At 34.9% G+C, this 15,464-nt stretch overlaps 2 protein-coding genes across 2 annotated transcripts in view; one reads left to right on the top strand and one right to left on the bottom strand.

Moving 5' to 3' along the window:
* The window catches only part of LOC306883822 (uncharacterized protein), a gene marked incomplete at its 3' end in the record, with an annotated part of 468,688 nt that overhangs the window by 392,454 nt on the left and 60,770 nt on the right, over nt 1-15,464 (bottom strand). The window lies entirely within an intron of this gene.
* Nucleotides 8-8,529, top strand: LOC306883950 (inositol polyphosphate multikinase-like). The gene is made up of 6 exons (XM_079439493.1): nt 8-233; nt 1,769-1,854; nt 2,340-2,436; nt 4,464-4,636; nt 6,740-6,821; nt 7,542-8,529. The coding sequence occupies exons 1-6, from the start codon at nt 26-28 to the stop codon at nt 8,042-8,044; spliced, it is 1,149 nt and encodes a 382-aa protein (XP_079295619.1). The 5' UTR covers nt 8-25; the 3' UTR covers nt 8,045-8,529.

Raw genomic sequence — 15,464 nt, 5'->3', positions numbered from 1 at the left:
TGTACTTTTAGAATAACTGCCAGATATGGAAAATTATCAAGAGAAGTTTTGCCAGCTTCTGTTAAACTTGGATAAATTGTCGCTGAACATGTCTGCAGATGGTCAAATTATGGACTCAGCGCTGGAAAAACTGGAAAATGATAAGAATGGGTCAGTAAAGCAGGTGCTCTTGGATGGATGTGTGCCCTTTTCTCATCAGGTGGCTGGACATAAATGCGGAATCAATACCACTGGTCAGTTCTTCTGATGCTCTTCATGTGATCTTCCTCGTTTTTATATAGAAAACCTTATGTTTACATGTCTACTAACTCTCAGAGTAGACTGTTAGGGTAGGTTTAGGGTGAGTAGAATAAGTTGACATAGTCTAGTATGTTGTGGACCCATCAAAATAAAATGTTAGCAGATATTAAGCAGACAGTTTACTAATACTCTAATGACTGCTTGTTGACATATAGTTACAAAGTTACTTACTGTTAGTAGAATGTCTAAAGTGGACTCTCAAAATAAAGGGTGACCTTAATTCCTGTCCGAGTCTTTAGTTCTTGTTTGACTGAAGTGAGTATTCTGTGCATCATACTGTTTAGATTGCATTAGGATGAACACCTATCAAAAAGTTTATACAGGACATATTTCTTCCATAATCTGTTAACCAAAAAGGATCAAAAAGTCCTATGAGAATCAAACGGCATCCTACATGATAAAGTGAAATTCCCACAGGAATCTTTTGTAGAATTGTATTGTAATAATATTGGGATAAAAAGGGAATCTCAGTGTTATCCATAGGAATGATAAAATCCTAAATTTCGTAATCACAATAATCATTTGTCAACTGTGGAGGACTTTGCATGGGGTTTTCTAACAGGCTTGCGAGTTGGTCAAGATATCATATAAGAGAACTAATTAGGCCTATAGTTTATTAAAGGGTCAGATGATTTGTCACTTGTTTAACATGGGATATCGTCATGGTGATTTCTATGAAAAGAACAAATTAAGTTCTGCCAACATTCAGATGACATAATTTCCTCTGTTGTAGTAACTCTCATGTGTCATTTGAGGCTCTGTCATGGGGATTTTCTGAATGAATGAGATGTGAGCTGTTATCTGATGGACTGTCAGCACTTTGTCTTTTCTTGTGTTAAAGGAAAAGTTCACCCACAAATTCTGTATTAACTACCCTCATGTCGTTCCAAACTCATTGATTTTAGAGGGAGAAGGTTTGATGGATATTTCCAAGACGATGACCATTCATAGTGACTATCAACCTTTGAAATGGACAGAACGATTCAGTACGATTTTTCTCTTTTTAAAACAAATTAATGCATTTACTTTACTTTTATTCATTTAGCAGACGCTTTTATCCAACGCGACTTACAAATAAGAAAAAGCAACTAAAACTAAAAGTTAACACTCTGTAAATACTCTATGCACACACATTTAAGAAAATACAGAAATTAAATAAAATTGACAAATACATACAACAAAATTTCAATAGTAAACATATAAACGAAAAAAAGATTATGCAGCAAGGATGCATTAAACTGATCCTGTGAACCTCTTTAGTTATTTATTAAATCCTAGTTATAATGTAATTATAATGGAATTCTTATAATGACACTCATGCATTTATGTGGCTTCATTTTCTCCTTAATTTTCTCTTTCAGATGTTTTCCTGGCTGCCATAAAGGTTTTCACACTCAAACTACTCACAGTTGTCATGATGACGAAGTGTTAGCAGGCTTTCAGTGTTTGCATCTCTGTAATTGCACAGGTGTTCTGCAGCATCCTGATGGAACGATCCTGAAACAGCTACAAGCTCCTCCGAGAGGCCCACGAGAGATGAACTTCTACACACAGGTAACTAAGATGAATCCACTATATATACAGCGATAGTCTTCGCATGCAAATAATGTCGGAGGGACAAACATCTAAAACAAACAAAAAAACACCTGCAAGCCAAAAAGTGCAATATAACTTAAATGTAAATTTCCATTAAAATGAATGAATTACACTCTCCTTTACTCTTGACACTACCACTATTCCTTTAGCTACTATTATTCAGTAAGGATGCATTAAATTGATCAAAAGTGGCAGTGAAGACATGTATAATGTTATAAAACAGAATATTTTTATTTTAAATCAATTCTGTTCTTCTGAACTTTCTATTTCCTCAAAAACTTAAGCAAAACAACTGTTTTCAACTAATATTAAGTCCTTTTTTCAGTAAAAATTAATTCTTTGAGAGTGTCAAAATGAAAGAGTATACCCAGCTAACAAAAATATGTTCTAAGAATGTTATGAAAACATTATTTCTGAATGTTTTCTTTTTCACATGTTTGCAGGTATTTGCTAAGGACTGCACAGATAAAAGGCTACTGGATCTGCAACAACATCTTCCCAAGTTCTATGGCACATGGATGCCACGAGAGTCATCACATGGTGAGACAAAACAACAACTGTCAGTCCTAGTTGAACTCAGCAATCACGTTCAGTAAACCTGTTCCTTTAGCAGTCCAGTTTGAAGGTCGTCCGCTCTAGTTAGTGTTATCTGTGTTTGGTGAATTTAGAGGGTTACTAATGAGTTAATAATTGATAGATGGTTTGGTATGTTGTGTGGGATGTCATCCAGCAGTGGTATGTTCTTTGGAAGCTCATAAAGATGCTTATGTAATCATATTTTCTGCCTGATTATGGGAGTTGCCATGTGTCCAAAGTACATGCGCTTTGTGGGTGATGTGTTTGTTTAGTCTGTATATAGTCTGTGTACTTTAAAGGAGTGTTCAGTTTATCAGTATTGGACTTTAAACTGTCGTTCTCTGTCTGCTGTCTTGTGCTTGTGTGTGACCATCCCGGTAATGATGGCACACCATACAGCACTGTGTCAGCTGACAGCACTGAGAAAGAACTTGTCAGAAATAACTGACTGGTCATTGAGGCTTATCTGTTGACATTCTGTCATTTGGCCTCTGAAACATCTCTAGCTTCAGTGTTCAGTGAGATTGTGAGAATTGAAACATTCAGACAGTCAGATGAAATCATCACTGCTTTTTAATGATGTTTTAATGAAGATGGCTTGTAGTTTATATTTTTACTTGCACTGCACAAATGTTCACTGGCCCAACCTTAAAGGAATAATCAGAAATGTTTATATTAAATTACTTTTTACGTGTTTACATATACATTTTCTCTTAAAAAAAATATTATATCATTCAAAAGTTGGGGTCAATACAATTTTTTTTTAAAGATTATTTTAAAGTAAATTAATACTTAATAATAGAAAAGTGACAGTAAAGGCCTTAACAGTGTAACAAATAAATAAAAAATCTATTTCAAATAAATGTTGTTCTTTTGAATTTCCTTTTCAATAAAGGATCCTGGCAAGTACATAAGTACGTAAGTAAATAAACAAGCAAATAAATAAATAAATAAAAATCAAAGTTTACATAAAATTTAGCAGTACAACTTTTTTTTTTAAATTCTGATCTATCATCACAGGAATAAATTACATTGTGAAATATATTAAAATAAAAAAAGAACAGTTTTTTTTAAAATGTAAAAATATTTCACAATATTATAGCTTTTATTGTCTTTTTTGATCAAATAAATGCATGCTTGATTGGCATAAGAGACTTCTCTCTAAAATATATATATTGAAGGGAAGTGACATACTGCCAAGTTTGGTGACCCATACTCGGAATTCGTGCTCTGCATTTAACCCATCCAACGTGCACACACACAGCAGTGAACACACACACACCGTGAACACACAGCCGGAGCAGTGGGCAGCCATTTATGCTGCGGCGCCCGGGGAGCAGTTGGGGGTTCGGTGCCTTGCTCAAGGGCACCTCAGTCGTGGTATTGAGGGTGGAGAGAGCGCTGTACATTCACTCCCCCCACCTACAATCCCTGCCGGCCCGAGACTCGAACCCGCAACCTTTGGATTACAAGTCCGACTCTCTAACCATTAGGCCACGACTTCCCCACACACACACACATATATATATATGTATATATACACTTTTTGCATATATGTATATGTGTGTGTGTGTGTGTGTGTGTGTGTGTGTGTGTATATATATTATTATATTATATATATACATATATTAGACTGTATATATTTTTTCTCTATATATTTTTTCTTTTATAGAGAAGATGTGAAATTTTTCATTAACATTTCACACACTATTCATACATAATTTTCCGTTTCACACACTTTTTGCTGACAGATAAAAGATATGTAAAACAGTTACATGTAGTTTTCAGCATGATGGCATCAAGACTATCACTGTCATTTTTGCAATTTAGATAACATTTTTGCCATATAAAGTTCAACAATAGTGTAGAAAACCAATTATCTGCAAGGCATAAACGTGCATAAAAATGTTCCAAAAAATGGCTGTAATTCTGTCATTTGGGTCCACAAAAACTCTAGTGTGAAAGTACTCTCAGAACTCTTCTCGTCTCAGAGCTGTGTCTGAAACTGGAGGATGTGACGAGGAGGTTCTTACGGCCCTGTATCATGGATGTGAAGATCGGGAGGAGAAGTTATGACCCATTTGCGTCAAAAGAGAAACGTGAAGAGCAGATTAGCAAGTATCCTCTGATGGAAGAGATCGGGTTCCTGTTATTGGGCATGAGGGTGAGACAGCGTGTGAATGTGATTTATTAACTTTCCTTATCCTCATTATGCAGGGTCTCCTGTTTTTCTGCTGTTTTATCTCTGTATCCTCCTCTTGGTATCTGATTTTCTTATTACAAACTGTGAGGCTTCATAAACAATATTAAGCTTCGGATCACCCGAGTGAGGGCTCTAACGGTTTGGTGTCAATGCTGCACCCCGTCTGCTGTCTTGTAAGGCTTGATCAATATTCAGAGCTTATCCGGACACTTGGTTAATTACCTCTGAGGAATACTGATAAGACATTTGATGATAAGATTGTGATGAAACCAGCGGTCAGTGCACACACTCCTCTGCTTTTGCTTTCTACTCCTCATTGTGCTGCACTGGATGTGAAGAAGGTCACACGAGAAGAGATAGATCAAATTAATTCAGTCATTGAGTTTAAAGATTGTCTGGTTCTGATGCATTTATCATGTCATGATACAAACAGTGACATTTTATGCTCATTCACTGAATTATAGGTGATGACTTTTTTGTTTCTTTGAGGAAACGGTCTGTGGAAATATCTATTAAAATGTGGTTAAAACACGTTTTCATTAATTGATATATATAGCTGAAGTGAAACATTAATATTAGATGAAAAACTTAAAAAAAAAAAAAAAATGTAGAAAAAAAAGGAAGAAATGTTGCTTTCCAACTAAAGGAAATAAGTTGAAGGTGAGGTAAAAAAATAAAAAATAAAAAAAAATAAAAAATGTATATATATATATATATATTACTAATTCTAAAACTAATAAAAAATAACAAAAACATATAAGGAAATGACTAAAACTTAAACAAACATTAAAATATAAAAATAAAAGCTAATTCTAAATATGAATAAATACTATAATAGTATTTATATAATACTAAAATAACAATCTTCCTTGCAAAATACAAATTTGCTCGAATAGACTGTATTTGTGTCTTTCTAGGAAGATTTTCCTTGCCACTGTTGCCAATAATCTTTGTATAACCACTTTTGAATAATAATAATTCTTAAAAGCGCTATAAAATTTAGAACTTAATTGAAAATATTTCGTGTAAAATTAATACAAGTTAAATATTTTTCTGATGATATTTACATAATTTATTTGGGTTTTTGTACTACAGTACAAATATATATATATATCTATATATCTGCATTTATAATTTGGAAAGGGGCTCTCGTGATGGGATTGTCATATTTGAGGGGCCGTTGGCATCAAAAACTTTGAAAACCCCCGACCTGGTCAATCACAAAATTTCTAACGGCCAGTAGGTGTTTCCAGCTTTAACATATAACATCATTATCAATGATAAATTACAGCTGAAAGGACATTTTATCAATGATGTCACACTGGATAGCTCCGCCCACAGTGAAATCCCGCTCCACACAGCTTTAATCAAATATGTTCTGATTGACTATGCAGCATTTTTCTTACAGTAAAGAGAGACAAATAGACCCAGGAAACATCCCTGACTTTGTAAGGCAATCAAATTATTAGGATAAAGAAATTGTTGCATTTTACTATTGATGTTTTTTGCAGCCTTATAAATTCCACTAAGTGTGACGCCTCCATCTCTTTTCCTCTGTTCAGTGTTTCCATCCTCCAGCCTCTCAGTAAATCATCTTCTCTCTCTGTTTTCTGTGTGTTCTTGTTTCTTTGCACCTAATTGGTTTCAGTGTCTCAAGGCTGGGAATATTTGCCAGCTGCTGTCACCCTCTCCTTCCTCTCCCCTCTCTCTCTGTTGCTCCTGCTTTCCGTGTTATTTCAGCTTGTTTCATTTGTTTTGTAGTGTGGAAGGATGCATTCAATCAGGCTCATCACAGTTTTAAGTCTGAATGCATGCCAGTCTCTCCAGCGCTGTTCTAAACCTAGTGAGATGCTTATGTAGACAGCATTTTAAGGACTCATCGGCACAATCAAGATTGGACTGTTTTACCTAATATTTGTCTGTGTTGTGTGTTTAGCTAAAGCTCATATCTAGACTTGTAGACAGCCCTGTTGTTTTGAAACAGAGCTGCTTCTTTCTTCTTCTCTTCATTGCAATGTTTGTGATGGATCTCCTCTGATCGTCTTTCTCATCTTCTCACCTCAGGTGTACCAGATCGACTCAGATAGTTACATTACTCATGACCAGTTCTATGGACGCAGTCTCGGAAAGGACACTTTAAAAAATGGTGTGACTCCAACTTTATTATTATTATTATTATTATTACTATTATTTGTATGGAATTTTTCTTTTTCTTTCTTTCTTTCTTTCTTTCTTTCTTTCTTTCTTTCTTTCTTTCTTTCTTTCTTTCTTTCTTTCTTTCTTTCTTTCTTTCTTTCTTTCTTTCTTTCTTGATTTATCCATGCCTAGATATCACAATTAAAAATTATAAAATTAAAAATATATAATAATAATAGCTATTATTATTGTTATTATTGTTGTTGTTTGTTATTTGCTTTCCAAGCCTAGAAATCACAATTTAAATAATGATTACAATAAAAAAAAATAAAAAATGAAATAAAAAAAAAATACAATGGTTAGATCCCTGTGCCATAATAAATAATAATAATAATAATAATAATTATTATTATTATTATTAATATGTTTGTTTGTTTGTTTGTTTGTTTCAAAGCCCAAAAATCACAACTAAAAACATAACAATAATAATAATGAATATGGAGCTAATAAAACATTTTTGAGCTTTATCATTTAGACTTTTAAAGATTTTATTAATTTATAATTTTAAGAAAGAAAGAAAGACAGGGATGGATGGATGGATAGATCGTTTTACACATTATTAGAATTGATAATAGTGGAAACTATGTTTATAATAATGCTAAAAATGAAATGGCGATTCACATTGATCATGAAGTCACAAAAATTAATCTGTGAATTTGTATTCCCTTAGGCCTGAGCAGATTCTTCCACAATGGCCGAGAATTACAGAGGCATGCAGTTTCTCTGATCATCTCCAAAATCCGAAGCATTCTCCGCTGGTTTGAGAACCAGACTCAGCTGCATTTCTATGCCAGCTCTCTGCTGCTGGTGTATGAAGGCTCTCCTCACATAATCAATAAATCCAAACACACGCCAGCTGATCCAGGAACAGAACATCAGCAGGGGGAGCCACAGAGCAAGGCTTTGAGCTTTCAGAGCAGTTTAATACACAGTCATCCATACTGCCACGACGTTCAGCATGAGAGGAACGCCAACGGAAAACATGGAGGAAGTGTAGAAGAGGAAGATGAGGAAATCGTAATGAGGGATAAGAAGCAGTTTGGACAGGAGGAGACGGTGGAGGTGAAGATGATCGGTTTTGCTCATGTATTTCCCAGTGACAGTCCAGATGAGAGCTACATGTATGGACTCAAGAACCTTCTCTCAACTTTAGAACAAATACTGAAGGACTGACATCTGTCCATCTCTCTCTTCACTGGTCGGATGTTTCAGACTGTTGTTTTAAAGCAGTGCAGATCATTTCACACACATACACAAACATTCCTGATGCCTTAATTTGGAAAATAGCTTTATTATATATTTATAGGGATATTTTTCTTAATCCTTTGAGATAAGAGTTCATTGTATTATGAAAACATGCTGTAACTTTCATAACTGTAATTTTCCAGAAGACTCTGGATAAGAAAGTCTGTCACAGTTGGCTGTCAACAACTAATAATTTACTAAACATATAGGTACTGTAAAATAATCCTAAATTATTATATGATAAAGCAGTTCATCTGTGCTGTCAAAACACTTACAATGTGAGTAACTGATGTCTCATAATGACTCTAATGTTTTTATTCTAAAAATGCACTTTGAATCCAAAGTAAATTATAGTTAGATTTATTTTTTAACATTTATGTTTACTTATCACTGCCAGAAATATCCATATTGGTGTACTTAAAAAAAAAAAAAAAAAAAAAAGTAATTTATTTTATTTGTATGAATATTTAAAATTAATTTAGGCTGATATAAATCTGTAAAAACAATGCATTTAAATTATATGAATTATATTATATTAGTATATTTACTTAAGAACTTTAATTGTTTGAAAATGAGAAAAGTTCCAAAGAACATGTTCAATGTTTTTCAAATAAATGTAAAGTTATACAATTCTTTCTTTCTTTCTTTCTTTCTTTCTTTCTTTCTTTCTTTCTTTCTTTCTTTCTTTCTTTCTTTCTTTTCTTTTCTTTTCTTTTCTTTTCCTTTTTTACATCACTTACATTTAAAATACTTACATACTTACCTGGCAGGGGAGACACCATGATCAAGAAGGCGGTTCACCCAGGGCGAGGCTTGGCCATTGCACTCCGGTTGTGCTGACCCCTATTCGCAGATGTGAGACCGATCTCCGTGCAATGGCCGCTGTAGACTCGGCAAGAGTCTACAGTCTACAGCGGCCATTGCACGGAGATCGGTCTCACATCTGCGAATTCCCCAAATGTGGGAATCTCGACTGCATAATTTATGGTAGTGGGGGAATATAAACTTGCTTTATATTCAACTAACTGTTGAATAAATGCTGACGCGGGACAAAATTCCCGATTTCCCAACACGTTGAACTGAGCAATGCCATTGTATAATTTTAATAGGTTACTTTTAAGCGCATATAGCTCAGTAATGTCAGTTTTATGTATTTTCTGAGAGGGGGTGGGATTTTTGTTGGGAAAGGGGGGAGAGCCGCACACTTCGATTAGACTGGATAAACACATGCAGCATCTTAATTAAGAAAATGAAACGAAATAAATGAATAAATCAAGCCTATATTACATAACACTATATCAGCATTCAGAAAAAGAACAATTTGCGCTACTAAGGGCTTTCACACTTTTCCAAAAGCCGTTTTCTCATGTTTCTTCTTTCAATACTAAATCAAAAAACGAATGGACAAATGATATACGGATTGGGTTTTTTATTTACCCGCGCATCACTGCTACACGCTCAAAAAAAAAAAAAAAAAAAAAAAAACACACGCTCTAGAATCTTTGGTATCCACGACAACACAACGTTTGATAATGCAACATTAATATTTTGCGCCCTTCAAATCAAATGCAACCAATCACATGAATGTATTTTTTTTTTTGCGACAGCCATTGACATTGACATGACATTGACTGTCAAACATTAGGCCTAATCCAAGTTTATAATTGTGTATCTTTAATTTGATGTTACAATTTCATCTACACATTAAGTATAATTTCAATTGGTTACATATTTCTCATTCTTTAGACAGTTGTTGGAGGAGCAAGATGGTGTTGGGGGTGTTTGATGTTTTGTCAGATGAACCAGTCAGTACCAGTAATGTCAGTCCTCAACAGTATACAAAAGTTAAGGGAGTCTCAATCCTCTAATAGTGCAGTAACAGCCGTCATACAATTGCTACACATAGTTGATCTCACCCAGTCTGAAAAAACATTTACAGTGAGCTCAGTCACACACATGACATGGTCTGTCTCTGTATTGCTCTGCCTGTAGTTGAAGTAATACCGTCTAATATGTATTGAATGTAAACCCTAGTATGCTGCTGTTCATACAAGTTATTGCGTAGCTTCAACACTAGTCTGTTTTTTTTTTCTTCGGTCTCGACTTGGTATCGGTCTTGGTCTCGACTTGGTCTTGGTCTTGACATGGTCTGTCTTGGTCTTGGTCTTGGTCTTGTCTTGGTCTCGATACCTTCTGGTCTTGGTAGTGTCTTGGTCTCGGTTTAGGCGGTCTTGACTACAAGTCTACCTAATGGTTAGAGAGTCGGACTCGTAATCGAAAGGTTGCGGGTTCGAGTCCCCGGCCGGCAGGGATTGTAGGTGGGGGGAGTGAATGTACAGCGCTCTCTCCACCCTCAATACCACGACTGAGGTGCCCTTGAGCAAGGCACCGAACCCCCAACTGCTCCCCGGGCGCCGCAGCATGGCTGCCCACTGCTCCGGGTGTGTGTTCACGGTGTGTGTGTGTGTGTGTGTGCATTTGTTCACTACTCACTGCTGTGTGTGTGCACTTGGATGGGTTAAACGCAGAGCACCAATTTCGAGTATGGGTCACCATACTTGACATTACGTCACGACTTTACTTTTACTTTACTTAAAAAAAAAAAAAAAAAAAAAAAAAAAAAAATCACATCTTTACATAAAAACATGTTACCAGAGAAAATTCTTTATGTATAACATATAAGTCTTTATGAAGCAATGAGCAGTCATTAAAGGAATAGTTCACCCAATGAAATTTGAAATTTGCTGAAACTTTACTCAATCTCAGGCCATCCAAGTTGCAGATGAGTTTGTTTCTTCATCTGAAGATTTGGAGAAATTTTGCATTACATCACTTGCTCGCCAATGGATCCTCTGCAGTGAATGGGTGCCGTCAGAATGAGATTCAAAATGAGATTTTGTCATGAGGTTTTGTCGTAAAATCCAATTAATTTAATTCTAATAGCATTTTAAAGCTACTTTTCATTTGACATTTTACCCCGAATATCTCAACGTAATGAACGTAATGCGTGTAAAAAGTCTAATGGACTAGAAATGTCTGGGAAGCATAAAATGTTGAAGCGACAGAACTTCTGCTTTAAAAGTTATACGAGCACTCTCTCCTGTGATAATATGGATAAATTTAGCTTTGCAGAAAGCTTCAAATTCTTCACTGACTTAAACTTCTCCCTAATGGTTGCTTTGTGTTTTCATCTCTCTCATAAAAGTTTTGTTATTATCCATAAAACCATCTCTCACATGAGCAACAAAAAACACTTTCCCCAAACGGCTCTTATAATTAGAGACTGGACAAAAGAGAATGTTCTGTTTTTGGGATGTTCTGCAGTTTAATATAGATAAAGCATAATGAGAACGTGAGATTGTTTATGTGCAAGCAAACAGGACAGAAAAAACAATTACTTTAATTATTTTCTGAAGAATTAATTATTTTCTTAAAGAATTCATTATTTATACTGATGTGCATAAAAAGCAGATTTCTTTTTAATACTCGATCAAGCAAGTCAAGACGGAGACATCAGCAGCATACTAATCAAGTTGTTTAAAAATAGATTAAAACAGACAAATGAATGTAAATTAAATTTCATGTGGATAAGCGCACAGTTATTGCGCTGCTGTCCTGCTGTGTTTCTTCATTTACAGTTTTCTGAGTGTCATTCCATCCTCCTGCTCTTCCTTAAACTGCAGGGATTTTTCATTATTACTAATTTGAATGTAATTTAAAAATATAATTGGAACCTCAGAAGCAATTTCCCATCATATGCCCCAGAAAAGCTCAGCTCTGAGGTGTCTATTAAAAAGGTGTAAAACAAAAATTAAATTTACTGGGTTAAGATCTTACTTTTTTTACCATTTGACAAATGTTTTTCTTTCTTTTTTCACTCATCCTCAACTTTTGATTTCTTTGTAGCCTATTTAAAGCACGTATGCATGTGTGGATCGGAAAACATTGCATATGCTTTCTCACAGCTCTGAATTAATAAATCATACATGGCATATTTGATATTTATATTTCTGGCTGTGTGATTTGTGTTCAACGTCTTATTGTGTGTGTGTAGTTCCTCACATGTTCATTTGGTGGCGCTGTGGCTCCTGTGTGGCCACACTGTTCGAAAGACTGGAAAATGGAGAGAAATGCAAAACTCAATTCATTGGCATCAGTTAAATTCAGTGGAAAACGAAAAGCACTCCATGATATATGTTGCTGTGTACGTGATGTGCTTATTATATTGCTTTCTATGTGTTGTTCTGAAAGAGCTCTTGGTTATTTTGCTTTGGGATCCATGCTTCCTTCATGACACTTGTGAGAGTTTGTTTGAGATGAACTTGAGCTATTTTATTTGCACGATTCTGCGCTGGACCCCTTCCTTCAGTATTGTGTGTTGGTATGTCCATTGATCATGCTGGAAGCGTTTGTGTGATTTGTTGAAGTTAATCAATATATGGCAGGATCGAGATGGAGGCAAAGAGAGAAACTAATTAAAACTGGAATTGATTCTTTATTAAAATGACAAGCTTTATCTCATAGTGCTCAAACATGTGCATCCAAATCATTTATTTCATGAATCGAAGCGATACCATAATCATAATTCATTCTGATCTTTCGCCCCTCTGTTTACAGTTTAAAATCTTCGTACAGTTATGTATGATGCATTTAATTTAAGTGATTATGATTGGTTATGCCCCATCCTAGACATTGCCCTACATTGGATGTTTCTGCCAGCAGCATGTTTATAATGTGCTGTTAAAGTGGTCAATATTAAATGGATATTATTCCCTTTTGGGCTTGAATGAAGTGTGACACTGCAAAGCATTTATCAGATGTTTTTCTTTTAAAGAAATTGTTCAGGTACACTGAGCTGATTTGATTTGCCGTCTCCACACTTTAATCGAGGCAGATGCCACAAACTAAAAAAGCTTTATTTGATAGTGATTACTGATATTACAAAATTAGTGTAAGGGAATTAGGGCTGGGTAGGCTATCGATATATATTTCCCAATGCAATGCACTTCTAGGATTTCAGTTAAAATGTCATTTTCCTATATTTTGGTGAAAATAATATATTAAACTATTACTGGCGGTAATAAGAACTTGTTATTGATTTCAACTGACTCTTGATTTTTTTGAGTCTTTTTGAAGGAAAAAAGATCCAAATAAAAATAGTCAGTTGCTCATGAATTGATTCTGATCCATGACATGCATGCATTAAAAATTTTGTTTGTGAACCGGACTCATTGCATGCATCCTCAATACTAAAGTATTTTCTTGCCGTTATTTCACAGTAAACTCTGGGCTTATTTTACGGTAAACTATGACTTAATTAAATAGTGATAGCCTTGTTAAACTATAGACGTAAAAATCGAAATTCTACTCAGTTTGGTTGTCTAAATGGAGTTCATTTTCTTTCTGATGAGCAGTAGGTGCACTCTCACAAAAACCAGGCTTTTAAATGTACGATAACCGCACACGCTGAGGTCTGCAATGCTCTTAATGCGTTATTATTAGTTGTGCAGTGGATGAAACCAATGGAAAAGTTTCTTAATGCGTCTTCTTAACAGTCTGATGGACGTCTGATGTTTGGTTATTTGGAATGATATTTGTAGATCTTATGTTTGATGAATGTATGGTTCATGGCCAGTGCTTGGTGTGGAGGTAACCAGATCATTGGTGGTTGGATTAATTGAAACATTGATTCATTAGCTATGACCATGCGGCCTTGAGCAAGAGCGTTAACCTCCAGGGCAGTTCACTTTAATAGGTTTATGGTCCAGTTCAATGGGAATGTCACGTCAAAGACTTGTAAATAAAATCCAACGGGACTATGAGGAGCGCTTATTTGAGCTGCTTTGTGTTATTTTGTATCTTTGTAAGAAGAATCTTTTTCAAATGATATGAATGTTGTTCTGAGGTTGAATAACATTAGCACTCATTGAAAGGTCTGCATTCTGTTGTGAATTAAAATGAAATAATATTAATGTGGATCTTTGTTCTGCTTTTTTTATTTTTTTTATTTTTTTATTTAACCTTTATTTTACCAGGAAATAATCCCATTGAGATTCAGAATCTCTTTTTCAAGGGAGTCCTGGCCAAGACAGCAGAATAATAGTTCCATATTAACATATACATTAAAAACAAAAACAAAAAAAATTTAACAGAAAAAAAGAACAATTTGCAATCCAACATCATCTCAACATAATTACCAGTTGCGCTCAGTAACACCACATGTGCATTTAGTACTCAGATAGTCCTTTATCCTAATTTTAAACTGTTTATACCAAGATAAAGGTGCAAAAACTTTAAAGGCACTTTCACCAAAGACAGTTCTCGTTCGTGGAATGTCATATATGATTTGCCCATATGATCGAAGATTACATTTCCTGGAAGTGACTTTAAGAGTCAGAAGAGAACATAGGTAAGTAGGCAGTTTATACAGTATGGCCTTAAAAAGAAAAGTATACCAGTGTTCCAGCCTGCGATTGTGCAAAGATAGCCAACCAACACTCTCGTACAGGCTACAGTGATGAGTACGAAAACTAGAATTAGTTACAAATCTTAGTGCTGCATGATATACTGAATCCAGCATTTTCAATGAAGATTGATTTGCATGCATATATAAAATATCACCATAATCCAGCATTGACAGAAAAGTTGCTTGTATAAGTATTTTTCTCGCACCAAAAGAGAAACAGCCTTTGTTTCTATAATAGAAACCCAATTTTACTCTAAGTTTTTTTGTTAAACACTCTATATGCTGCTTGAAAGACAAACTTTCTTCTATAAGGAAACCAAGATATTTATAGACAGATACTCGTTCAATTTCCTTCTCATCTAAAGTAACAATTTGACAAGCATCGTCTATTTTCCTTGATTTAGAAAAACACATCATTTTGGTTTTGTCTGAATTTAATACAAGTCTCAAATTATAAAGATCCTTCTGAATAATGTTAAAAGCAAATTGCAGATCTTCCAAGGCACTTGTCAAGGATGAGGCAGAACTATACAAAATTGTGTCATCCGCATAAAAATGACACTGTGCTCTTGTTATATTCTGACACAAGTCATTTATATAAATAGTAAATAAAATGGGACCCAAAATGGACCCCTGGGGAACACCATTTTGTATAAGTAATGAGTTTGAAGACACACCATCAACCTGAACACATTGTGTTCGGCCACTCAAATAGTTGGCAAACCATTTGACAGCTTTTGGAGACATTCCAATATCCACCAATCTCTGAACCAGGATATAGTGGTCAACTGTGTCAAACGCCTTTGAAAGATCTAAAAACAACGCAACACAATATTCTTTAGAATCAATAGCACTTATGAAATCATTCAACACCTTCATAGT

This window comes from Barbus barbus (genome assembly GCF_936440315.1).
Source record: "Barbus barbus genome assembly, chromosome: 18".
Classification (NCBI taxonomy): Eukaryota; Metazoa; Chordata; class Actinopteri; order Cypriniformes; family Cyprinidae; genus Barbus; species Barbus barbus.
The sequence above is the reverse complement of the archived record's forward strand: the minus strand, read 5'-3'. Positions and strand labels throughout refer to the sequence as shown.